Source organism: Penicillium riverlandense (assembly GCF_028828495.1).
Source record: "Penicillium riverlandense strain IBT 135883 chromosome Unknown utg000003l_segment0_segment0, whole genome shotgun sequence".
In the NCBI taxonomy this organism is placed as follows: Eukaryota; Fungi; Ascomycota; class Eurotiomycetes; order Eurotiales; family Aspergillaceae; genus Penicillium; species Penicillium riverlandense.
This window is the reverse complement of record NW_026643196.1, coordinates 757,122-779,650: the sequence shown is the minus strand read 5'-3', so window position 1 is coordinate 779,650 and position 22,529 is coordinate 757,122. Positions and strand designations below refer to the sequence as shown.

Below are 22,529 nucleotides of genomic sequence, written 5' to 3'. Positions count from 1 at the left end.
ATAAAGGAGCTGGTTCAAACCGGAGCACGGCATGTAATCGAGGACCTTATTGCAATAAAGAAGGTGCAAGTATTTTGTCGTCCAGAATAAGGAATATATGTGGATGATGATGTTGTTGTTCCAAAAGTACTTGGCCAAGGCCGGAAACCGGCGATGCGCCCTGCCAATAATAGGACAGGATGCCTTCAAAAGATTAAGTAGGTCCAAGAACACCGATTTAGTTCCATCTCAGTTCCGAATTCGGGGCAACCGCGTAGGAGGAACATTGGATTAATACAATGTGCTTGCGGAGCCATGACCAGTTCTATATCACCGATCAGCCATATTGCACCATTGCTTTGAGGAAAACTTGCTTTGTGAGTGTCTTCGGATTTGTTGACCAGCTACCTCGACTTGCCGAACAGCTCCTGTCTTCGGTTTGTCCATGTTAATGATTTAAAATACAGGCAGTGTTGCATATTGTGAGGCCCAAAATAAAGCACTTTGAGGAGAAAGAAAAGATGTCACACGAAGCAATAAATCCCCTGCCCTACCATTTCCCTCTCGAAAATCATCCAGAACGGAGATCAATATTCCGCACTCTCAACGACGGGCATGTCCACCACCAAGCTCACTATAGACAATGTCGTATCTCCAACAATTCTAATATTAAATGACACTCATCCACTACTCCATCAGAGCCAAGACCAAACTATTCCCTCTCAGCCCGCCCTTGCATTTCCCAATGTGACACAGAGCATATGCACGTGACCCGTATCAACCCCCCAGCGGAACAGTCCGACGAACTACTTATTCCTCCACTTTTCTCTCTATCTCTCCCCCTCCGGGTCCTCCTCTCGGCTGTTCAACAATAAGCGGTATTACTCACGTCTCCCTGGCTTCAATCTGCAGCCATGAAGTACACCCCGTATCTAGTGGCAGCTACCACCACCATTGCCGTGGCATCGGCTTCTCCGCACCCCGCATATCAACAACAACAGCACCTCGGGACAACTCCCTCACTGTCGCAGCCCGAGATCGTTGTCAACCATGATCCAACCAGTCCGGAGGATATTATCAACGCCTCGCCTCTTCTATCCTTTCACCGTGATCTCGTCCAGATCGAATCCATCTCCGGCAACGAGCACGATGTCGGCATCTTCGTGACTCAGTTCCTTGAGGCGCACAACTTCACCGTCATTAAACAAGTGGTTGCTCCTGTGGAAAAGAATGAGGATGATGATGCTGTCCCCAAAACCCGATACAATATCTACGCCTACCCTGCCGCCCAAACCTCGCCCCCCTCCATCCTCCTAACAAGCCATATCGACACCGTCCCACCATTCATCCCCTACTCAGTGCACCAGCCCCAAACCTCATCATCCTCTGCCATCGACCCAGAGAAACTAATCGTGGGAGGCCGCGGCTCTGTCGACGCAAAAGCCAGCGTCGCAGCCCAAGTCTTCGCCGCACTGGAAACACTCGCCCAACATCCGTCCGCTGGCCTCGGTCTGCTGTTTGTCGTGGGCGAAGAACTCGGCGGCGGTGGCATGAAAACCTTCTCCGATTCCCAACTCAACAACCAAACCAAGGACGGCTTCCGCACCGTCATCTTCGGCGAGCCTACTAATCTCGCCCTTGTCTCCGGACACAAGGGTATGATGGGCTTCAAGGTCATTGTCGAGGGTCAGGCCGCGCACTCCGGGTACCCGTGGCTCGGCCACAGTGCCGTCTCTGCTATTCTCCCCGCGCTGATGAAGGTCGATGAGCTGGGGAAGATCGGCGTTGAGCATGGTGGTCTTCCTTCTTCTCCGAAGTACGGTCCCACGACGCTGAACATCGGTGTCGTTCGCGCGGGCGTGGCTACGAACGTCGTCCCGGCTCACGCAATAGCAGATGTCGCGGTGCGTCTTGCAGCGGGAACTCCCGGCGAAGCACGCAAGATCATCGCCAATGCTGTCGCAGATGCTACGCGGCACACTGGAGCCAATGTCACTGTGGATTTCTCCTCGCATGGATTGTATCCGCCGCAGGATCTGGATACGGATGTCGAGGGCTTCGATGTTACCGCTGTGAACTATGGCACTGATGTGCCGAATCTGAGCGTGGCGAAGGGTACGAAGCGGTATCTCTATGGACCTGGCAGTATCTTTGTTGCCCATGGTGATAATGAGGCTCTCTCTGTGCATCATATTACAGAGGCTGTTGAGGGGTATAAGAAGTTGATTGCGGCTGCCATAAGTAGATCGGATGCCAAGAGCGAGGAATCTGGCTAATAGGATACTGGATGTGTATAAGTTACTCTTGCATTGCATTGCATACAAAAGTGAACAGAATTCCGCTTCAGAAGCCAAGTGCAATATAATTGATAATGTATCTGTGTCCAATTCTTTCATAGAGTATCAAGACAAAAATAAAAAGCAAAAGCGAAACACCCAAATGCAAAATATACTGGCGTGTAATCTACAGAGACCCGGGCTCAGACCCAGAATCAGGAGCGGAGCGAGGCTTGCGTGCCCAGCCCGTCTTGAGATCGCCCGAAGGCTTGAAGCGCGGGAACGGATGGGCCTCGGTGTTGAAGACATGTTCCTCAAGGGAAATAAAGTCGCGGTCGGAAAACAACAGGTAGAAATACTTGAGGGTTTCAGCCATCCAGAAGCTCTCCATGTTGTCGCGCGTGAGGGGAGGGATCGTGTCAGCGTTGGACAAGGACGTGAATCCCTTAATGCGTTTCTGGGACAGGCCCTTCTCGTCATACACCTCCTCCAGCACGGCGGTGTGGCGCAAGAACGCGACGAACATCTCCCATCCCCATTCGCGGTAGATATCGTCGCCGGTGATGCGGTACATATAGAAGAGGGACTCGACCGTTTCAGGTCGCTGGAGATTGTGGCGGTCTGCGGTGTGGATGCTCAAGTCGCTGCGCCAGGGATCGCTGTCCGAGCGCGTCAACGGACCGGAGATACTCTTCAGTTCCTTGGGCGTGGATCCAGCATTGCTCGGCGCAAGAGGGTCGGGGTATTTGTCCGCCATCATCACGGGCTCATTGTCCAGCTGGAAATACGTGATCTCGCCCGCCAGCCCTGTTGCCGTGGCTAGATATGTCGCCCAGCACGTCTTCATTAGCTCTCGGGAGATGAAAATCTCTTCCTCTTTCTGCTGAGTCCAGCTCGATGACTTTCTTGCTTCTGATAGTGGTTGGCCACCCGTGGCACCGAGCGCGATGGTTCCCGGTAAGAAACAGACCAAGTGGTCCATCTTGGGATGAAGGTTACCTCCAATACCCGAGGGCAGCTCGGCGACCATCATCAGCCGGGCTTTTTGGGTAAATGTAAGCAGATGTTTCCGGATACCTCGTAGAGACTCATCCCACATCTCCTTGTACACTGGTTCTTGCTCAGAGGTTTGTAAATACTGCTTGACGAGATATTCTAAGCAATGTCAGCTGGGAAGTGTTCTGGAATAAGTGTTTGCGAGACGTACCGTAATAGGAGTCTCCTCGACTGCCCAGGCGAATTTCATTTCCCCTGAATTGTCCGGATTCGGGACTGATGAAGATCGGAACGAGACCGTCCTGCGGCTGCAGCCTATCCATGACCTCCATCACCTTCTCCACAACGGTCCAATATTCCGACTCTCCGGTCAATTTGGCCAAGTATTTAAACTCGAGCTGCACCGTCGTCGCCTCGGCAGTCGATGAGGCGCCACCACCGTTGTGCGCTGGAATCCCTTCTGATTTGTTAAGATTCACACTTGCAAGCGGAATCCCAGAGTTGGTATCAAACGCGCTCAGTATGCGATCGGCCAGGTCGGCGGCTTTCTCGATATACAGATCTTCGCCCGGAGCCCCAACGTCGTCATCGGTGATTTGCGCCAGTTCCGGATGTTTGGTTGACAGGTAGTGTGCGGACAGCAGTCCGCCCACCATGCGGATGGTCGTCTCGAATGTGTTCACGTCGTGGTCTTGGTTGTATTGTAGCGAGGTGTGGATCCATTCCCGCGCATGCTGAACCGGCTTCGTGAGGTTCATGAGGATCATCGTATCCAGCGCGTCGACGATGATCCAGCCCATTCCGCCTTCGACCATATTTCGACGCTTGTTGGATATCGGACCATACTCATCGTAGCCTGTAGCAACCGCTCATCAGCGCTGATCCGCCAAAAATCAGGAGCTTACTTACCCCAGCCATTCTTCTCGTAGTCCTCCCAGCTGACCACGAACGCATCCCGTACTTTCTCTCGTCTTTCATCCCAATCCACAGACCCCTTGGATGCGCCAGTATCGTCCAAACTCTGAACCCACTTCCAAAGCTCTAGCCCTTTGTCCTGGGCCTCATAAGGTGCCGTACTATTCCACGAAAGCAGAGACCCTTTATAATACCATAGGTAGATCAATGTACACACGCCCAGCACGTTGAGCAGGAGTCTCCACCGCCGCCTCGGGACCGTGCGCCGCGGCGCGAAATACGGTTTATCTTTATACATGGGGAGGGTGCGGTCGTTCCCGAAATAGCTAGTCACGGTTTGGGGCATCCGGGGTGCGGACAGCCCATAGCCACCGAGGGTGTTGGTTGTCGTACGGTATTGAGGAGGGGGGTCGAGAGGTCGAACGCTTTGCCGTGCCTGGAATGACATGGCTATCCAGGTGCCGCCCTCGCACAGGACGGGGCAAAGATTGTGGCCTCGGTTGGATTGCAAATTTCCTTATTTGCGAATGATGCGCAATGGCGAAGGAGTGCGGGCGATTACTGGTTTGAAAGCATGGTCGTCAGTCTTGTTTGGTAGAGTATTTCCGGGGGACTGAGGCCATTGGGCGGGCATACATAGGAAGGGAAATGCTGGCGCGCCCTCTTTGATCTATCGTAAGTCACCGGCTGTCGAAGCCATGCAGGAGATGGTGTAGCATGAGTTCCAAGGGGGTGATGGGGCAAAATCGTGGTCTGATGAGGAAAGTAAGTATCGGCGACGTGGCCGGAGCCGAACAGGAGGCGGAGGCGGAGACGATGAGGGCGATCAATCACTATCTACCCAACCACCGCAATAAGGAACTACCACTCCATCTATTTCCAACTGATACGACTTCTACGTTTCATTTGTTGTAGATGGAATGGATACTTCGTACAATTATCTACTTTTTTGTTTTACGTCTCCATTTCATTCTGGTAGATGCCACAACTTCTGCTTATACTTCTCAAGGCGTACAATTACACCACCGAGCAAAGTAACGGTAAATCGGGAGCAAAAATGGCTGCAGTTGACGCCATGTAAGAGCCTAATTAACTACGGGTTTGTAGGTGGATAATGTCATGATATTACATCAAGCTGTTGGAGCAATTTTCTAGCAAATTACCAGAGCGCTAGCCTCTCCCTCCTATCTGAATGTTGCCGAGCGAGCTGTAGAGATCTCTCGCACTTCTCACCATACAGTATCAAAGCACCGGATTAGGTCGACCGCCGGGATGACAACGTCACGCTCCTGAGCGGTAGGCTGTCTCGACATCAAATCTGCAAATCCGAGCACAAGAGGCGCTCCGTGGGCGTTGTTCTGGGTGATGTAGATCGTTTGGACCGCCTGAGGCGCAATAGACTGGCGTGTTCTAGTCGTTTGTCCCACCATTTCCCATTTCTCCAACTGCACTTTTCTGAGATTGCGATTGATAGATACCACGAGGGCGATTTTGACACCACCGTTGGTGTTAGTGAGCCACCAGCCTGCGTCCCAACGTAGTTTTGCAAGTGATTCAGAAACGCCGGTCTCGATGACCAAGGTTGGCGAGACTGGAGAGACCCGAAGTGGACGAGGAGGTATCTGAGATGTAGGAATGAGCTGCTGGTCTGGCTGTTTGCCGCAGTATCCGCCTTGGTAAGTTGTAGACACGCTCCATGTCATTGCATGGAAGTTGACGCCCATTGCTAAGAGATCAATCATCATCGTGTCCTTGAGCTTCTCCGTGCTTTGGTCATGCTCCCCACTTGGTATGATCTTCATGATCCCGAGCCTGTCCCTAGTGCAGAACATAAAGCGAAATGACACTCCTAGGCTGATTTCTCGGCTGTCGATCTGTTCCATGATATCTTGTGGCAGGTGGTAAACAACGAGGTATTGATTTCCAGTCTCGTTAACTTCGTTAAGGACCCTCTGAGAAGTTCGCCTCAGCTTTTGAATGCCTTCGAAGAAGCAGGACTGGTAATCCTTTGGAAGACAAGATAAAATCGTGGAAGAGTTGTAGGTGTGATTGAGAGGAGGGGTTACGGCACTTGTGATGCTTGTCGTACGTCTCCGGGCGTGCGCCGAAGGAGACGAAGAGCCTGAACCAGGCTCATACGTCGACATTTCTAGAATGAAGACTGGTCGTGGGATGTGAAGAACACAGGATACCGAGATCACGCCCCTCGGTTGCCGAACTGGTGATCTGGAATAGACACCTATTGGCTCATGGGGTTCAACCCGCTCTGTCTTCTGGGCGAGGTTGCTCTTGGCGTACTTGCTGCCAATCTCGTTTTTGTGCCTGAGCTTCTTCAAAGGGACGGCTGGCAGCAGGAGGGAGCAAGGCGACGATGAAGGTGAGGGTGGTGTGGATGACAGTGGACGAGGTTAGTCAAGTGAGAGTACTTCCCAAAAGCCAGGAGGAGATACAGAAGAAGGCCAGGAGGGCAGACAACGAAAGGAAAGAGAGTGAAGATAACGGAGAGGGGAGAGAGAGAGTTGGGGGAGAGAGTGTGTTGGGGAGAGAGATGTAAGGAAAGCGCTGGGGACTGGAAGCCTCCAAGACGTCCACACCTGATCAAATAGCATATCCATACTACCACCGCTTAGAATAATTGTTCAACGTCTATACTTTAATTAATTTGTGTGGATGAAATGGATACTTTATACAATCCATATACAATCCATCTCAATCTACTTTGAGGCTTTAGGACTACATTTCAGTCTGGTAGATGCAACAATACATGCTTATACCTCTCAAGACATAAAATTACACCCTCTGAACACATTGGATTGCATCGCTAAGCGTAAGCGGCTATAGCTTACTGTAATCTAACTTGCCTTCCAATTTCTTGGCCTCATTTACTTTGCGAGCGGCTTTATTCATATCGTCGGCCGTGATCTCATCGCGATAGTCCTTGATCGCGAACAGTCCTCTGCGTCTGTGTCAGTAATGGTGGCTTTCCGGAGTAGATTCGATAACATACGCTTCGGTGACCACATTGCGCAAATCAGCACCGTTCAGTCCATCGGTCATCTTCACCACGCTCTCAAAGTCGATCTCCCCTTCCATTTGCACGCCGCTTGTGTGGATCTTCAGAATCTCCAGGCGACCAACCTCATTAGGAAGAGGAATCTCGATCTTCCGATCCAGACGACCGGCACGCAGCAGGGCTGGGTCAAGTGTATCGGGTCGGTTGGTTGCCATGATAATCTTGGTCTTGCCCAGGTAGTCGAATCCGTCCAGTTGGTTCAGCAGCTCCATCAATGTCCGCTGGATCTCTCGATCGGCCGATGTGCCCTCCGAAAACCGTCGGCCACCAATAGCGTCAATCTCGTCCATGAAGATGATGCAGGGTTCATGTTCCTTGGCATAGCCGAACATTTCTCGAATCAGGCGAGCGGATTCACCAATGTATTTGTCCACGATCGCAGAGGAGACCACTTTCAGGAAGTTGGTGTCCAGGGAGCTAGCCACGGCTCGGGCCAGGAGCGTCTTTCCTGTCCCAGGTGGTCCGTAGAGTAGAACACCCTTGGGAGGTTTGATTCCCACCCGAAGGAACAGCTCCGGGTTCTTCAGCGGCAGTTCAATCACCTCCCGGAGTTCTCTGATCTGGTCGTTCAGGCCACCGATTCCACCAAAGTTCACTTGGCCCGGATCCTCCAGCGACATGTTGTACACCAAGGGGTCGACTTCGCGGGGCAGCATTCGCATGATGGTGAGGGTCGTCATGTCCAAGGCGACACGGGTGCCTTGCTTCATCTTGGCCTTGTCGACCTTGGAGCGGCACCCGACGACATACCGCGGTCCGGAGGATGCCTTGACGATGACTAGAAGGGTCAGCTGGTTTTTCATGAGGATATTGAGAAAACATACATCGCTCTTCGTCCAACTGTTTCAACACCTCGCCGATGATCTGACCGACACTCTGTAGGGCCTTGATGTTCTCTTCGGAGACATCAAACTCGTGTTGCAGATCCTTGATGCCCAGCCGTAGCGACCTCAGCTTGGCTTCCCATTCTCGTAGCTCCAGCAAGCTCTTCTTGTAGTCCTCGAGCGCCTGCTCTCGCTCGGGATCGCTGGCGCCGCTCATGGTGGATAACAGCGGAGGATGTCACGAGGGAGAGGAGGGAGGGGCCCGACGGTGGATCAAGTCGACGGTAGTGATTGATTAGTGGATCAATGCACGAGATAAAGGGAGGATGGGTTCCGAGAGGATGATAGGTGATGTCGAAGGGGGACCACAACAGCTGGGAGCTTCCACGCCGGGTGAGCTGCCTGGGTCAGGTGATCGGACTGTTGTTGATTAGTCACCAGGCAGAAGGGCATCAATCGAAGCCTCAGGCAGAACTATGCAACCATTTTCGTCATGATGGACGATGCAACCTTGAATAGAGAAATTGGGCAGCTAGCTCGATACAATCTCGCTCTATACCAGAATCGGGCTTGAATTAGCTAAATATCTAACTCAATCTACCTTGTTTCCCTCCTCACAACCTAAGTAACACCCGGCCCGCACTCACTCCCTAACTGCATCATCACCCGAGGGACGGGAGATCTCGCTGCTGCAGGCCGCAGACGGTCGGATCAAGGCCCCACCGTCGCATTGGAAAGAACCGGAGCATGGAGTGACGGCAGAGTATTTAAGAGTGTCTCTCCTCCACTATCTTCTCTCTCTGTGAAGACCTTCAAGCAATCAGTAAGTCCACCCACCTCTCCTAGGTGTACTACCCCTCCACTACCCCTCCACCATTCATTCCCCGTGGGTTCACCTGGTTTTCCCTGTGTTGCCCATTCGTCATTCCCCGATTCCAATTGAGTCCGTGATTCGCCCCATTGCCTCCTGTCATTCGTCTTGCTAGCGATCCTCTGCGCCTTTTGCCTGTTGTTGTTGTTCTTTTGGGTCCTCGGTGAACCTCTCGGTGAACCTCCCTCCCATCCCTTAGTCATGGCGTCCTTATAGCCTGTCCATCCCACCACTTTTTTTCTTTCCTCTCCAGCTGACCATCTGTCTTACCCTCCCCTCCAGCTTACCACCACCTCTCCCCAACATGCCTATCTCCAAGATCCACGCTCGTTCCGTGTACGACTCGCGCGGCAACCCCACCGTCGAGGTGGATGTGGTCACCGAGACCGGTCTGCACCGCGCCATTGTCCCCTCCGGTGCCTCTACTGGTATGTGCCTCTCTGTCCTCAGCTTTGTCCTCGGAGATGAGAAGTGAATGGAATGCTAACAAAAAACCACAGGCCAGCACGAGGCCGTCGAGCTCCGTGATGGTGACAAGACCCACTGGGGTGGAAAGGGTAAGTGACATCTTGATCCGAGGAACTCTGGCACGGGCTAACCATTCTCTAGGTGTTCTCCAGGCTGTGAAGAACGTCAACGAGACCATTGGCCCTGCCCTCATCAAGGAGAACATTGACGTCAAGGACCAGGCCAAGGTTGACGCTTTCCTCAACAACCTGGACGGCTCCGCCAACAAGGGCAACCTGGGTGCCAATGCCATCCTCGGTGTCAGCTTGGCCATTGCCAAGGCTGCCGCTGCTGAGAAGGGCGTTCCCCTGTATGCCCATATCTCCGACCTGGCCGGAACCAAGAAGCCCTACGTCCTCCCCGTCCCCTTCCAGAACGTCCTGAACGGTGGCTCCCACGCCGGTGGCCGTCTGGCTTTCCAGGAGTTCATGATTGTGCCTGAGTAAGTTTCCGCACAGAAATTCGCACTTCCCAGTAACTAACAGAAATGTGTAGCACCGCTCCCTCCTTCTCCGAGGCTCTCCGTCAGGGCTCCGAGGTCTACCAGAAGCTCAAGGCCCTCGCCAAGAAGAAGTACGGCCAGTCTGCTGGCAACGTCGGCGACGAGGGTGGTGTTGCTCCCGATATCCAGACCGCCGAGGAGGCCCTGGACCTGATCACCGATGCCATTGAGCAGGCCGGCTACACCGGCAAGATGCACATCGCCATGGACGTTGCCTCGAGCGAGTTCTACAAGACCGACGCCAAGAAGTACGACCTGGACTTCAAGAACCCGAACAGCGACCCCTCCAAGTGGCTCACCTACGAGCAGCTGGCCGACCTGTACAAGTCGCTGGCCGCCAAGTACCCCATTGTCAGCATTGAGGACCCCTTCGCCGAGGACGACTGGGAGGCCTGGAGCTACTTCTACAAGACCTCGGACTTCCAGATCGTCGGTGACGACCTGACGGTCACCAACCCGCTGCGCATCAAGAAGGCCATTGAGCTCAAGTCCTGCAACGCCCTTCTGCTCAAGGTGAACCAGATCGGTACCATGACCGAGTCCATCCAGGCCGCCAAGGACTCCTACGCCGACGGCTGGGGTGTCATGGTCTCCCACCGCTCCGGTGAGACCGAGGATGTCACCATTGCCGACATTGCTGTCGGTCTGCGCTCGGGCCAGATCAAGACCGGTGCTCCCGCCCGCTCGGAGCGTCTGGCCAAGCTGAACCAGATCCTCCGGATTGAGGAGGAGCTCGGCCCCAACGCCGTGTACGCCGGCCAGAAGTTCCGCACTGCAGTCAACATGTAAAGCGGTCCTTGCAGATAGTTCTTTCTTTTGTCTTTTCCAAAAGAGATGCCATTGGGGTTCAATATGGCGATGATGATTATGAATGTAATAGCAGAATGAAACATTTCTCCCAATATGGTTGAATTGAACAGGAGTATAGATCGGGCACCAAGCACGTGACAGCCCACCTGTCCCACATAAAATTTGCCCCTCCGACCTTTTCTTTGTCGGACGGTTACCTACTATTGTTGTTGGCGAGGCCTTCTCTCTTTCCCCCCGGATCTTGCACTCCGTGTGTTTTTCCTTGATCTTTTCTTCTTTTTCCTTTCCGTCAAAATGCCGCCTTCAAAGTGGGGTATGTACTCTATGTCCCACCTCTCTGTCGACATCGCAACTGACTGGACATGACCCAGACGAGGAAGAGAGTTCCTCCTCCTCGGAGAGTGATAGCGCCCCTGTCCCCGTCGCAGCGCGCCGCAGATTCGACGACGAGGAGGATGACGATGTAAGAACCAGACCCTCCCTCCCTCTCTCTGAGTCAACGCTAATCGTGACCCTCGCCAAAAACAGGTCCTCGATTCCTGGGACGCAGCTGAAGACTCGGAAGTTGAGCGCGAGAAAGCCAAGAAAGCCGCCGAGGCCGAAGCCGCCGCGAAAGCCAAGGCCGCAGCCAACAAGAAGACCAAGGCGCAGCGGATAGAAGAGCACCGGGAGGAGCGGCGAAAACAGGCCGACGAAGACGAACTGGATGTCAGCGAAGACGAGGCCGAGCGGCGCGAGCGCCTGCGCCGAACGGAGCAGGAGGCCGATCTCAAGCACGCGCAGGATCTGATCGGGGACATCGATCTGAACCGCAAACGCGGCGGGCCCAAGGCTGTTGTCGTGACGGACTCGGCGGATCCGACTAATGCGATTGACCTGAGTGCCATGCCGCTGTTCAGGCCGACTACCAAGGCCCAGTTCGCGAAGCTGAGCGAGACGCTTGTGCCGCTACTGACGCCGCACTCCAAGAAGCCGCACTACAGCCTGTGGGCGCAGGATTTTGTCCGCCAACTGGTGAAGGAGATGCCGTCGGGTGATATCAAGAAGATTGCTAGTGCACTCACCACGGCGAGCAATGAGAAGATGCGCGAGGAGCGCGCGGCGGATAAGGGGAATAAGAAGAGCAAGGCGGCCAAAACGAAGGTTTCCGTCGTCACGACCCGGGAGAACCACATCGACAACAACGCCTACGATGGCGATGACGGCCTGGGCGATGACGACTTTATGTGATTTGATTTCTTTGCTTCGTTGCAAATACACGCATTTTCTTTCTTGTTGCTGGTCTTCTCGGTTCCCTCATGTACATCGCTTTTCTTCTTTTCTTCCTTTGTCCCCTCCCCACAGCCCCTTCATAACATAACATATAGAAGAACCAATTCATTCTCCAATTATCATCTTGTTACCAACATTATGATTAATTAAACATTACATACACCCCTTAGACTTGGTAACCGTCCTCTCGTTTTTACTCTTGTTCAGCATAGCAAGATACTTGGCCTCCTCCTCAATATCCTTGACACTCTTCTTCAGCGTGATATAGCCCTCATCATCCAGCGTGTGAACAGTGCCTCCTTCATCCAAATCCGACACGTGAGATATTCCCGATACCGCATCGAGTACAGCGTCAGCGGTACCTGTTTCAGTCTCTCCCCCATCGCGGCGTGTAGCATCGGCTCTAATACGCCTACCTGCAGCGCTAGCAGTAGATTGCGGCAGCTGGGTAGCTCCCTTGTTTGGCAGGACTCGAATTCCCAAGCTGTTGGGCCTGCTTCGTTGTTTATGTGGAAGGTTTTGCCCTCGTGACGGCTCGTCGAGAGGTAGAGTTGCCAATGAAACAGGTAGGTGTCGCCGCGGTCCAGGAGGAGGAGATATAGACCGTTGGGTTCGCATGTTAGCGGTGAGAGTGGTGTGGCCATGTTCTCCGTTATATTGTTGCGGTTTCGTTTAAAGATTGTGGGCTAATATTGATGATGGTGATGATGATGTTGCTTGCCTATCTAACTCGGAAATTCAAGGACGTAACGACAGAAGGGAAGGAGAACGTATATGAAGAATTAGAATTAGTGATGCGCAAGATAAACTGAAAGCAAGAAAAGACGGGCATCGTTCCTCATTATATGCACCGTGCCTGCACTGTATGTCTGTTGCTCGTCGCCAGAAGGGGAGAGAGATATAGGTTATTCCTATTATTTGCTATCTGTGATGTAGACGCAGGATTTTTTCTGTCTGGCTCTGCAAAGAACCCACGACAAACCCGGCAGCACGGTATTGGAATAGAAGACCAGTGTGTGTGGTCCGGATTGAGATCCCTGGCCCCCCTCCTCTTCGCCTCCCAGCTGTGCCATTATCCATCATCTCTGCCCAATTCTTGGGAGAACATGGCACGCACCTGTGGGTGGGCTGCTGGTCGGGTACCTTACAGCCTTGCACTCGACAAGGATGTGCGAGCCTGACATATTCGGTGATTGCAATACAATGACTTGGTTATGCAGTTAGGGCTTTGCCGATTTCTATTGTCTTCGCCATGTAATAATCATACGGGGACACCATAGATAGTCCTCGACCTGTCATATTAGCCAGCCATGTGGACCAAGTCCCTCCAAGACCAAAAATATTGGCTCGGAGTGCTCGGATTGTAGGGCGGATATCCATGGCGTAGTGCATGGCGGTGATGGCTCCGTCCACGCAAGGCCCGTGTCAACCCTCCATCAAGATAACACGGGTGGGAGGGTTCAATCCCGACTTTGCGCGAGCCATGGAAGCCTACATACATAAACCCCCTCAGCAGCAGCCGACTGCGGCGATTGAGGCTCTCTCGAGCAAGTGGGCATGGATCCCCCATGCTTTATTGCTCGTTCGGCCGGGTCAGGTTTCAACGCGCATTCCAATAAGCTGTGGGTGATAGCTCGTCCGTCCGTTTTCCGTCTCTCGCCGTGGGTGGTTTGACGCGCGGCAATACGGAGCTTTCTATGGTACTTGCCATTCGGTCCAGGTCCCGCAGACGCTCTCTCCGTGGTCCTCCGATGTTTGTGCGCGAGGCACTTCCAGTTGGAGGAGGGCTCTATGTACCAACTTATTGGAAGATTGTAGACCATGGGCCCGTGCTGATTCCCAGTGCGTGTTGAGGAGTGCAGGTGCCAGCTAAGCCATGCAGGACGTCCAGAAGATGATGATGTGGGTGGCTTCCGGCTCAGGTTGGGAGGCTCATAGATTATAGCTTTATGGGTGCGGTGTCTCCATTGATGTAGACATCCGGCCATCAACTACAAAGAGCTCTACGAGGACCACCAGTTGGGGGAATTGTTAAGTAATCACATTGAAACGTGCTGGAGTGGGAATAGAGACAATTCAAAGAGAGAGGAATTCCACTCAGCCCCTTTTCTTCGCTCGCGTCAACCGAATATCAAACTCCGCCGGCCGACCCACACAAGTCTCTCGGAAAGAAGACCATCTTGTACCGGGCCAACTCAGCCACCGGGTGAAATCAAAAAAAGCGACTAGCAGAACCACATCCAGGAAGAAATGCGAACGCCTTCCCCTACCAATCTGGCATCCGGCTCTCGTCATCCGCTTAAGACTCCTCGGCCTTGGGCTCCTCGGGCTTGTCCTCGGCAGCAGGGGCAGCCTCCTGCTCCTCGGCCTTGGGCTCGGCGGAGCCAGCGCCCTCGGCCTCATTGCCGTCCGACGAGGTCCACAGAGTCAGGTTGTCCCGCAGCAGCTGCATGATCAGGGTGCTGTCACGGTAGCTCTCCTCGGACAGCGAATCCAGCTCCGCAATAGCGTCATCAAAGGCCTGCTTAGCCAGGTGGCATGCGCGATCGGGAGAATTCAGGATCTCGTAGTAGAAGACGGAGAAGTTCAGCGCGAGACCAAGGCGGATGGGGTGCGTGGGGGTGAGATCAGTCTGGGCAACGTCGGTAGCGTTCTATGGGGGGAGTCAGTAAGTGTGTCACCGAGAATGGCCGCAGCATCCGTACCTTGTAGGCCTCGTGGGCGGCAGTGGCAGCAACCTTGCGCTTGTTGCCCGAAGCGAACTCGGCCAGGTAGCGGTGATAGTCACCCTTCCTGCAATCGAAGTTAGAATGTCAACTAACACAAACGCAGCGGGCAACCAACATCTTGTAGTAGAAGACCTTGGACTCGCCAGTCTCGGCCTTGGGGATGAGGGCCTCGTCGAGGACATCCAGGACATCCTGGCACACCTTCTCCAGCTCGGTCTCGATCTTCTGGCGGTAGTCACGGACAGTGCCAATGTGGTCATCAGAGCCCTTGGACTCCTCCTTCTGCTCGATGGAGGAGATGATACGCCACGAGGCACGGCGGGTGCCAACCACGTTCTTGTACGCGACAGAGAGCAGGTTACGCTCATCGACAGTAAGCTCGCCTCCGATCTACAACAACAGTGTCAATCTCAGATCCGTCCTGGTCGGCAAGGATGATGACATACGTTGGCGACTTCCTGTCCGGTAGTTAGCATGGATGTCCAGACCGCAGGCAACACTAGTAAACAAAACGACACCACTGACCTTCATGTACGTGACCATCTCTGGATACCAGAAAACACTGCGGTCAGCACTTGCGCCTCATGCAGCGACATTCTCGAAAGTCTTACCATCATAGCGCTCGGCCTGTTCGCAGAGCCGCGCGAGGAACGTCTTGCTGCAGTGGGGGGTCAGTGTTGATGATTAGGAGATAATCCAGGCGACCGTGTGCTTACTTCTCACGCTGCATGGTTAAGAAGTCTGTCAGCAAGCACTCGGGGTTTGATGGGGGGTGGTCTCGACGGAAGCCGGGGAGGGAAGAAGAGAGGGGGGTGGAATGCGATGGCGGTGACAGCTCAGAGAGAGCGTGTGGAGGGGCACAACTGTGGACGTACCTCAGAACCCATGATGAAAGCGGATCAAGGAGATTTTAATAAGGGAGTAGTTGGGAGTGGGATGGTATCTGGAGTTGGGGAAAGAGAGAGAAAGAGGCAGGAGATGGATGGTGCAGAAGAAGACCAAGTGGGGGTGGGAAGGAGGGAGGGAGAGAGAGAGGGTTGTGAGGGCGTTGGGAAGAATCATAACAATACGCCGCCTGGGAAGTACCGGGTACTTGTGGGTATGCGGGTGATACTCTACTGCCACCAGGTACCGGGGTACTTGGGCAGACACCCGTAATGGGCATTACGCTAGAACCCCGCCTGTCGGTAATCAATCTGGCTGGGCGGTGACAATACGCGACAGGATCACACATTTCGACCGATGGACTTGGTGAAAATCCTCATCATTCACAACTCAGGCAGACGGACTCTCTGCTAGTGGCCTACTGTACCTGTTGGCTCTGATCGTCGTGTTCTTGTGTCCCCATCACATCCACCCGCCCTTCCTCGGGTCGATCAGCTGAAAATACACGGTGGGCCCCTGATGCAATCATCGCTCGACGCCAAGGAGGTCCTGTCGTCAAGACACCAGGCCGTTCAACTATATTATGGTTGAGGAGGACCTAGGTCGATATCTGAGTACCTCCTATGGACGGTTCGGTACCTGAGACTGGCCCTGAACATGTCCCAAAGGAACAATGCATTGTCTGAGCGTGATGATGATGCAAGCGATCGAACCTTCCAGCAATCAACGATGATGTCGTCCCAGCCCATCGCGAGAGGTGCCCAGAATCATAATAGATTAAGCAAATCACCTCTTTGAGCTTCGGTCATTCTTATGGTATGGTATTTATTTTTAGCAGTCGATCGGAAGGGCCATCTCGAGATTTCGGACCACCTAGTCGGTAGAAATATATATCTCCGTAATGCGTAGTTTTGTCTACCTTTTGTATACCTTCTTCCACTACGCTCTCGTTTGCCTGCACTGATCATCTCGAGACCTATACATATATTCTGCGAGTGACCCATCAGCCCTATGATCTCCACCAGGATCTCGTCGTTCGCAAGGGCCCCGGCAAATATGCATCGGGGAACGGTGCAGCCTAAATTCTTGGTGACCCTCTCTCTCATGGCGAGGGAGTTGGCAACTCACAAGAATTATCTTATGCGAGTTCAATGAAAATCCATCCTGCTATAGTTGTCAACCGGGTGGGCGCGTCCAGCCCTGTGTCTGCTGAGTCACCCGCGGATGAGAACACGTTCCACTTGCTTTCCCGATCTGCGCTGGGCTTCTTCCTGCTTCTGGCGCATCTTGCTAAGCCCTTGGCTCCACCCCCATGCCTCTCTTTTAGGTCCCTTCGTTTCACTCTTTTCATTCTCTTCCTCATCCTCCACGGCACATCCCCAATTGACTGTCTTCCCCCTTCTGGGTGCTGCCGCAATCATGGAGAATGCTTTTCTTTATACGCCCGCGGAAGCGCTGAAAACCTTCAATGTTGCGGAACACACCGGATTGTCTCAGGACGCCGTGCTGAGCTCCAGGAAGAAGCATGGTCCTAATGGTGAGGACACCGCCCCATTCAATCAAGATGGCAAGGACTAACCAACCTACTCGCTAGCCCTCGAGGAAGAACCCCCGACGCCGGTGTGGGAATTGATACTGGAACAATTCAAGGACCAGCTGGTCCTCATTCTCCTGGGATCGGCCGTCGTGTCGTTCGTGTTGGCTCTCTTTGAAGAAGGGGACGATTGGACCGCCTTCGTGGACCCCGTTGTGGTAAGTCGCAAACAAACAGATAACCGATTCGGGCAATGACTGACTCCGACCCCAAGATCCTGACCATCCTGATCCTCAATGCGGTGGTGGGTGTCACGCAGGAAAGCAGCGCCGAGAAGGCCATTGCGGCGCTCCAGGAATACTCGGCCAACGAGGCCAAGGTGGTTCGGGACGGCAAACCTCAACGCGTCAAGGCCGAGGATCTGGTGCCCGGAGACGTGATCCAGATCGCGGTGGGTGACCGTGTTCCTGCCGACTGCCGCCTGCTCTCCATCCACAGTAACAGCTTCCGTGTCGACCAGGCGATCCTGACGGGCGAGAGTGAAAGCGTTAGCAAGGATACCCAGGTTGTCAATGATAAACAGGCTGTCAAGCAGGACCAGGTCAACATGATCTTCTCCGGTACTACTGTTGTCAATGGCCACGCCACCGCTCTGGTCGCCCTGACCGGTGCGTCGACCGCAATTGGTGACATCCATGAGAGCATCACGTCCCAGATCTCGGAGCCAACTCCGCTGAAGCAGAAGCTGAACGACTTCGGTGACATGCTGGCCAAGGTGATCACGGTTATCTGCATTCTGGTTTGGCTGATCAACATCGAGCACTTCAATGACCCTGCGTTCGGGGGCTGGGCCAAGGGTGCGATCTACTACCTCAAGATCGCCGTCTCTCTTGGCGTGGCTGCCATTCCGGAGGGTCTCGCCGTGGTTATCACTACGTGTCTGGCTTTGGGAACTCGCAAGATGGCCCAGAAGAATGCCGTAGTGCGGTCTCTTCCCTCCGTGGAAACTCTGGGTAGCTGCAGCGTCATCTGTTCCGACAAGACGGGCACCTTGACCACAAACCAGATGAGCGTAGAGAAGATTGTCTACTTGTCCGAGTCCGGCCGTGGTCTGGAGGAGATTGACATCGAGGGCACCACTTTTGCTCCCGAAGGCAAGCTATCGCGCGACGGCAAAGTTGTGGATAACCTGGCTGTGTCGTCGTCGACTGTGGACCAGTTGGCCCAGGTCATCGCGCGCTGTAACGCTGCAACTCTCTCTCACGACGTCAAAAGCGGCGTATTCTCCAGCATTGGCGAGCCGACTGAGGGTGCTCTGCGCGCTTTGGTCGAGAAGATTGGTACCAACGACGTGGGCGTGAACCAGAAACTGTTCCGCCTCCCCGCGTCCGAGAGACTTCACGCGGCTAGCGCTCACTACGAGTCCCGTCTGCCACTCAAGGCTACCTATGAATTCTCGCGCGACCGTAAGAGCATGTCAGTCCTCGTGGGCGAGGGCATGCAGCAGAAGCTACTGGTCAAGGGTGCCCCCGAGTCCATTTTGGAGCGCTGCTCTCACATCATACAAGGCTCTAACGGTTCCCGCATCCCTCTGTCCAAGAGCCACGCGAAGCTGATCTCCGAGGAAATTGTCGAATACGGCAACCGAGGACTGCGCGTGATGGCGATGGCGAGTGTGGACAATATTTCCGGAAACCCTCTTCTGAAGAACGCTACCTCGTCTGAGGACTATGAGAAACTTGAGCAGAACATGACCCTCATTGGTCTCGTTGGCATGCTGGACCCCCCTCGTGTCGAGGTGGCCGAGTCCATCAGGAAATGCCATGCTGCCGGGATCCGCGTTATCGTGATCACAGGTGACAACCCCAACACTGCCGAGTCCATCTGTCGCCAGATCGGCGTGTTTGGTGCGGACGAGGATCTCACGGGCAAGAGCTTCACGGGCCGCGAGTTCGACAGCCTCAGCGAGACCGAGAAGATCAAAGCCGTGCAGACCGCTTCGCTCTTCTCCCGTACCGAGCCCAGTCACAAGTCTAAGCTCGTGGATATTCTTCAGTCCATGAACCACGTCGTCGCCATGACCGGTGACGGCGTCAACGACGCCCCTGCCCTGAAGAAGTCTGATATCGGTGTCGCCATGGGCACGGGTACGGACGTGGCCAAGCTGGCGGCGGATATGGTTCTGGCCGATGACAACTTTGCGACCATTACCGTGGCCGTCGAGGAAGGTCGCTCTATCTATAGCAACACCCAGCAGTTCATCCGGTACCTGATTTCGTCGAATATCGGTGAAGTCGTCTCGATCTTCCTGACCGCCGCGCTGGGCATGCCCGAGGCTCTAATTCCCGTGCAACTCTTGTGGGTGAACTTGGTTACAGACGGTCTGCCAGCCACGGCACTATCCTTCAACCCTCCTGACCACGATGTGATGCGCCGCCCTCCACGTCGGCGCGACGAGCCCCTTGTCGGTGGCTGGCTGTTGTTCCGGTATATGGTCATTGGTATCTACGTTGGTGTTGCCACTGTGTTTGGTTACGTGTGGTGGTTCGTGTATAATCCCGAAGGCCCGCATATTACCATGTGGCAGCTGGTACGTTTTCCTTTTGGACAATCCCCAAGTGTCATACTAACCCCGTCTAGTCGCACTTCCACAAGTGCTCCTCGCAGTTCCCCGAGATCGGCTGCGAGATGTTCAGCAACGACATGGCCAAGTCCGCATCCACGGTGTCGCTCTCCATCCTGGTGGTGATCGAGATGTTGAACGCCATGAACGCCCTGTCCTCCAGCGAGTCCTTGTTTACTTTCTTCCTGGGCAACAATCCCATGCTCGTATACGCCATCACCCTCTCGATGGCCCTACATTTCGCCATCCTCTATATCCCCTTCCTCCAGAGCTTGTTCTCGATCTTGCCTCTCGGCGTGATCGAATGGGAAGCCGTGCTGGCCATTAGTGCACCTGTGATGTAAGATCCATCTTCCTTTCACTGTGAAACGAACGGCCATACTAATCTGGATTTAGATTGATTGATGAGGCTCTTAAGTTTGTGGAGCGTCGTCTATACACTACGCACGTTGCTCCCATCAAGGTGACGCAGAATGGCGTCGCGGGGAAGCCGAAGCGGGCGTGAAGAATGAGACGTTGAGACTGTCGTCGAACGTCAAGAGGCGCGATTAGAGATAGACATTGTCCTGAGCAATCGGAAGACGCGCATGTGCTTCTCATCTCCATTTTCCTACATTTCCATAGACGAGAAATGGAAACTGCATATTGATTCAAACTCTTCTAGCAAAAATAAGCTAGATGTTCTCGCTCTGTTTTGACCACGCCAAAAACCTTCCCACACCCTGCATGGGGCCAGGCTGCTTTGGCGACAGTAAGTCAGGTCGAGGGGTATTCAATGCGCGTAGAGCTTCGGGTGCTCGCGATGGCGATACCTGTACCAGTGCGTCGCGTGCTTGATGCCTTGCGCATAGACGCGGCGGTGCGAGAAGCTCGGCCCGTATATCAAACCGCATGCCACTCGTTCAGTTGGGTAGAATCAAGGCTGTCTTCCTGGGAGATAATCTGGCGGGTCTGGGAGTCTTTTCTTATGGTCTGAAATATTGAGGGGAACCGTGTCCTGTCGCCGGGAAGACGTCGCCAAGAGAAGAAGGGTTTCATCTGATAGTGCCAAGTTGGAGGCTAACTTGCCAATTCACTTGGCCATCTTCTGACTGTCCTTCGGGCCTCGTATTCCGAGTGAGCTCGTATTCTGAGTCACTTCTTCCGAGTCTTAAAGACTTGCCTGCCTCTCGCGGGATCCAGGACAAATATTCTGCTCTTTGGTGTTAAAAGCAAATTGTCGGCTTTCAGCTGCATTTTTTCTCCCCATCAAAGCGTGTCCACAACCAAACACAATGGCCTCACCATCTCCTCGCAAGCTAGCCTACCTTACCTTCGATGTATTCACCACAACTAGATTCAAAGGCAATCCACTTGCTGTAGTCAAGGTTCCGGCATCAGTGACTCTGACCCAGGACGAGAAGCAAACAATTGCTCGGGAATTCAATTATTCGGAGACGATCATTCTACACGACAATGACCAGGAGCTAGCTAGCGTTAGAGACACAGCGGACGTCAAGTTGCCCGAGTGGAAAATCGGAATCTTTTTAACAACAGCGGAAATCCCTTTTGCTGGTCATCCAACCATCGGGACGACGTGTTACCTAGGCGCCCAAATCCAGGCAGCGCGCAGTCAGCTGGAATCCTCGAAAGGCCCTATCCACGGAAAAGTTATAGCGAAAGCTGGCCCTATCCCTTTCACCTACGATCCAAAGTCGAGGACGAGCTCCGTTGAAGTTCCACAGAACTTTCATCTCCATGATAAGGTGCTCACTGTCAATGAGGCACTATCGTACGGTCTCCCACCTGGAATCGCCCAGAATATGGTGCATCCGCCACCCTTTGTGTCCCTGGTAAAAGGAATGACATTTATTCTGGTCGAATTACCCTCTCTAGAGATCCTGGGAGAGGTCCGTGCTGGCCTCCGAGACGTCAATGTCGACGGCCAATTGGATACAGAATGGCACCCTGATGGGACATTTACTGCTTTTGCTTTCTTTGTTCGCCTGGGGAAATCTTCAGACGGCTCAACTAAGCTAAGGACTAGAGTCGTCTTTGGTTCGACGGAGGATCCGGCCACTGGGGCTGCCTCTTGTGCGCTTGTCGCTTATCTTTCCCTGTTCTATCCTGAGAAGGAAAATGTATCGGAGCGCAGGAGATTTGAGATTACACAGGGTGTCGAAATGGGACGTGAGAGCCATATACTGTTAGATGTCACCTTGGATGGCTCAAGAACTAGTGTCGAACGTTTGATGCTTGAAGGTTCCGCTGTACAGGTTATGGAGGGCTGTATCACTCTCTAGTTCACGTTTGTCTTTTTCTTACATAGCAATATCTATGAGGAGCTTGATTGGTCCAGAGGTGTTTTTGTTGTGCCATTATACCTACCCTTTAAATAGTATGAAGAAGGATGCTCCGGTATTTAAGCTATACTGTGCCATGGAGGTTATATACTTGGCTGGATTGTGCTCTTGTGTTGGAGATGGCAGCCACAAAGATAATGCTTGTTCCTTAGCTTTAGAACAATTTAAAGAGTTCTTTTAATTTGCTCCGAGTTGAAGTTTTCTTTTTTCTGCCGGTATTTTGGTCCAACACCATGATAGCTCGATATGTCTAGAAACGTCAATTAGCGAGGAGACTTTTGCAGCCCCTTTCTTCTAGGGTGGTGAACAAATTTTCATCTGCAGGGGGAGTCGTAGTGCTATTTTGATGAGACCTAAGATCCGTGTCGATCTCGATCAGAGTCACCGTGTA

At 53.4% G+C, this 22,529-nt stretch overlaps 10 protein-coding genes across 10 annotated transcripts; 5 read left to right on the top strand and 5 right to left on the bottom strand.

Annotated features, from left to right (window-relative positions):
* Positions 1–893: 893 nt before the first annotated feature.
* N7474_003940 (M20 family metallopeptidase) lies at positions 894–2,255 on the top strand (the record flags this gene model as incomplete). The annotated part of the gene is made up of 1 exon (XM_057195355.1): positions 894–2,255. One exon carries the CDS (start codon positions 894–896, stop codon positions 2,253–2,255), a length of 1,362 nt encoding a protein of 453 aa, XP_057052751.1.
* A 187-nt stretch (positions 2,256–2,442) lies between these two features.
* On the bottom strand, positions 2,443–4,614 carry N7474_003939 (glycoside hydrolase family 47 protein; the record flags this gene model as incomplete). The annotated part of the gene is made up of 3 exons (XM_057195354.1): positions 2,443–3,410; positions 3,463–4,107; positions 4,161–4,614. The coding sequence occupies 3 exons, from the start codon at positions 4,612–4,614 to the stop codon at positions 2,443–2,445; spliced, it is 2,067 nt and encodes a 688-aa protein (XP_057052750.1).
* Positions 4,615–5,395: 781 nt separating this feature from the next.
* On the bottom strand, positions 5,396–6,313 carry N7474_003938 (uncharacterized protein; the record flags this gene model as incomplete). The annotated part of the gene is made up of 1 exon (XM_057195353.1): positions 5,396–6,313. One exon carries the CDS (start codon positions 6,311–6,313, stop codon positions 5,396–5,398), a length of 918 nt encoding a protein of 305 aa, XP_057052749.1.
* Positions 6,314–7,133: 820 nt separating this feature from the next.
* Positions 7,134–8,280, bottom strand: rpt4 (proteasome regulatory particle base subunit RPT4; the record flags this gene model as incomplete). Its single annotated transcript, XM_057195352.1, has 2 exons — positions 7,134–8,017; positions 8,064–8,280. 2 exons carry the CDS (start codon positions 8,278–8,280, stop codon positions 7,134–7,136), a joined length of 1,101 nt encoding a protein of 366 aa, XP_057052748.1.
* A 958-nt stretch (positions 8,281–9,238) lies between these two features.
* On the top strand, positions 9,239–10,732 carry aspf22 (enolase acuN; the record flags this gene model as incomplete). The annotated part of the gene is made up of 4 exons (XM_057195351.1): positions 9,239–9,362; positions 9,435–9,491; positions 9,544–9,883; positions 9,937–10,732. 4 exons carry the CDS (start codon positions 9,239–9,241, stop codon positions 10,730–10,732), a joined length of 1,317 nt encoding a protein of 438 aa, XP_057052747.1.
* Positions 10,733–11,047: 315 nt separating this feature from the next.
* N7474_003935 (eukaryotic translation initiation factor 3 subunit J) lies at positions 11,048–11,983 on the top strand (the record flags this gene model as incomplete). Its single annotated transcript, XM_057195350.1, has 3 exons — positions 11,048–11,066; positions 11,125–11,216; positions 11,282–11,983. The coding sequence occupies 3 exons, from the start codon at positions 11,048–11,050 to the stop codon at positions 11,981–11,983; spliced, it is 813 nt and encodes a 270-aa protein (XP_057052746.1).
* Positions 11,984–12,178: 195 nt separating this feature from the next.
* N7474_003934 (uncharacterized protein) lies at positions 12,179–12,643 on the bottom strand (the record flags this gene model as incomplete). Its single annotated transcript, XM_057195349.1, has 1 exon — positions 12,179–12,643. The coding sequence occupies one exon, from the start codon at positions 12,641–12,643 to the stop codon at positions 12,179–12,181; it is 465 nt and encodes a 154-aa protein (XP_057052745.1).
* Positions 12,644–14,324: 1,681 nt separating this feature from the next.
* N7474_003933 (14-3-3 adaptor artA-like protein) lies at positions 14,325–15,641 on the bottom strand (the record flags this gene model as incomplete). Its single annotated transcript, XM_057195348.1, has 8 exons — positions 14,325–14,678; positions 14,731–14,818; positions 14,870–15,144; positions 15,201–15,212; positions 15,280–15,299; positions 15,366–15,412; positions 15,471–15,478; positions 15,630–15,641. The coding sequence occupies 8 exons, from the start codon at positions 15,639–15,641 to the stop codon at positions 14,325–14,327; spliced, it is 816 nt and encodes a 271-aa protein (XP_057052744.1).
* Positions 15,642–17,058: 1,417 nt separating this feature from the next.
* N7474_003932 (calcium-transporting ATPase) lies at positions 17,059–20,301 on the top strand (the record flags this gene model as incomplete). The annotated part of the gene is made up of 5 exons (XM_057195347.1): positions 17,059–17,176; positions 17,234–17,391; positions 17,448–19,763; positions 19,814–20,136; positions 20,193–20,301. 5 exons carry the CDS (start codon positions 17,059–17,061, stop codon positions 20,299–20,301), a joined length of 3,024 nt encoding a protein of 1,007 aa, XP_057052743.1.
* Positions 20,302–21,070: 769 nt separating this feature from the next.
* Positions 21,071–22,078, top strand: N7474_003931 (PhzF family phenazine biosynthesis protein; the record flags this gene model as incomplete). Its single annotated transcript, XM_057195346.1, has 1 exon — positions 21,071–22,078. One exon carries the CDS (start codon positions 21,071–21,073, stop codon positions 22,076–22,078), a length of 1,008 nt encoding a protein of 335 aa, XP_057052742.1.
* Between the last annotated feature and the right edge of the window lie 451 nt (positions 22,079–22,529).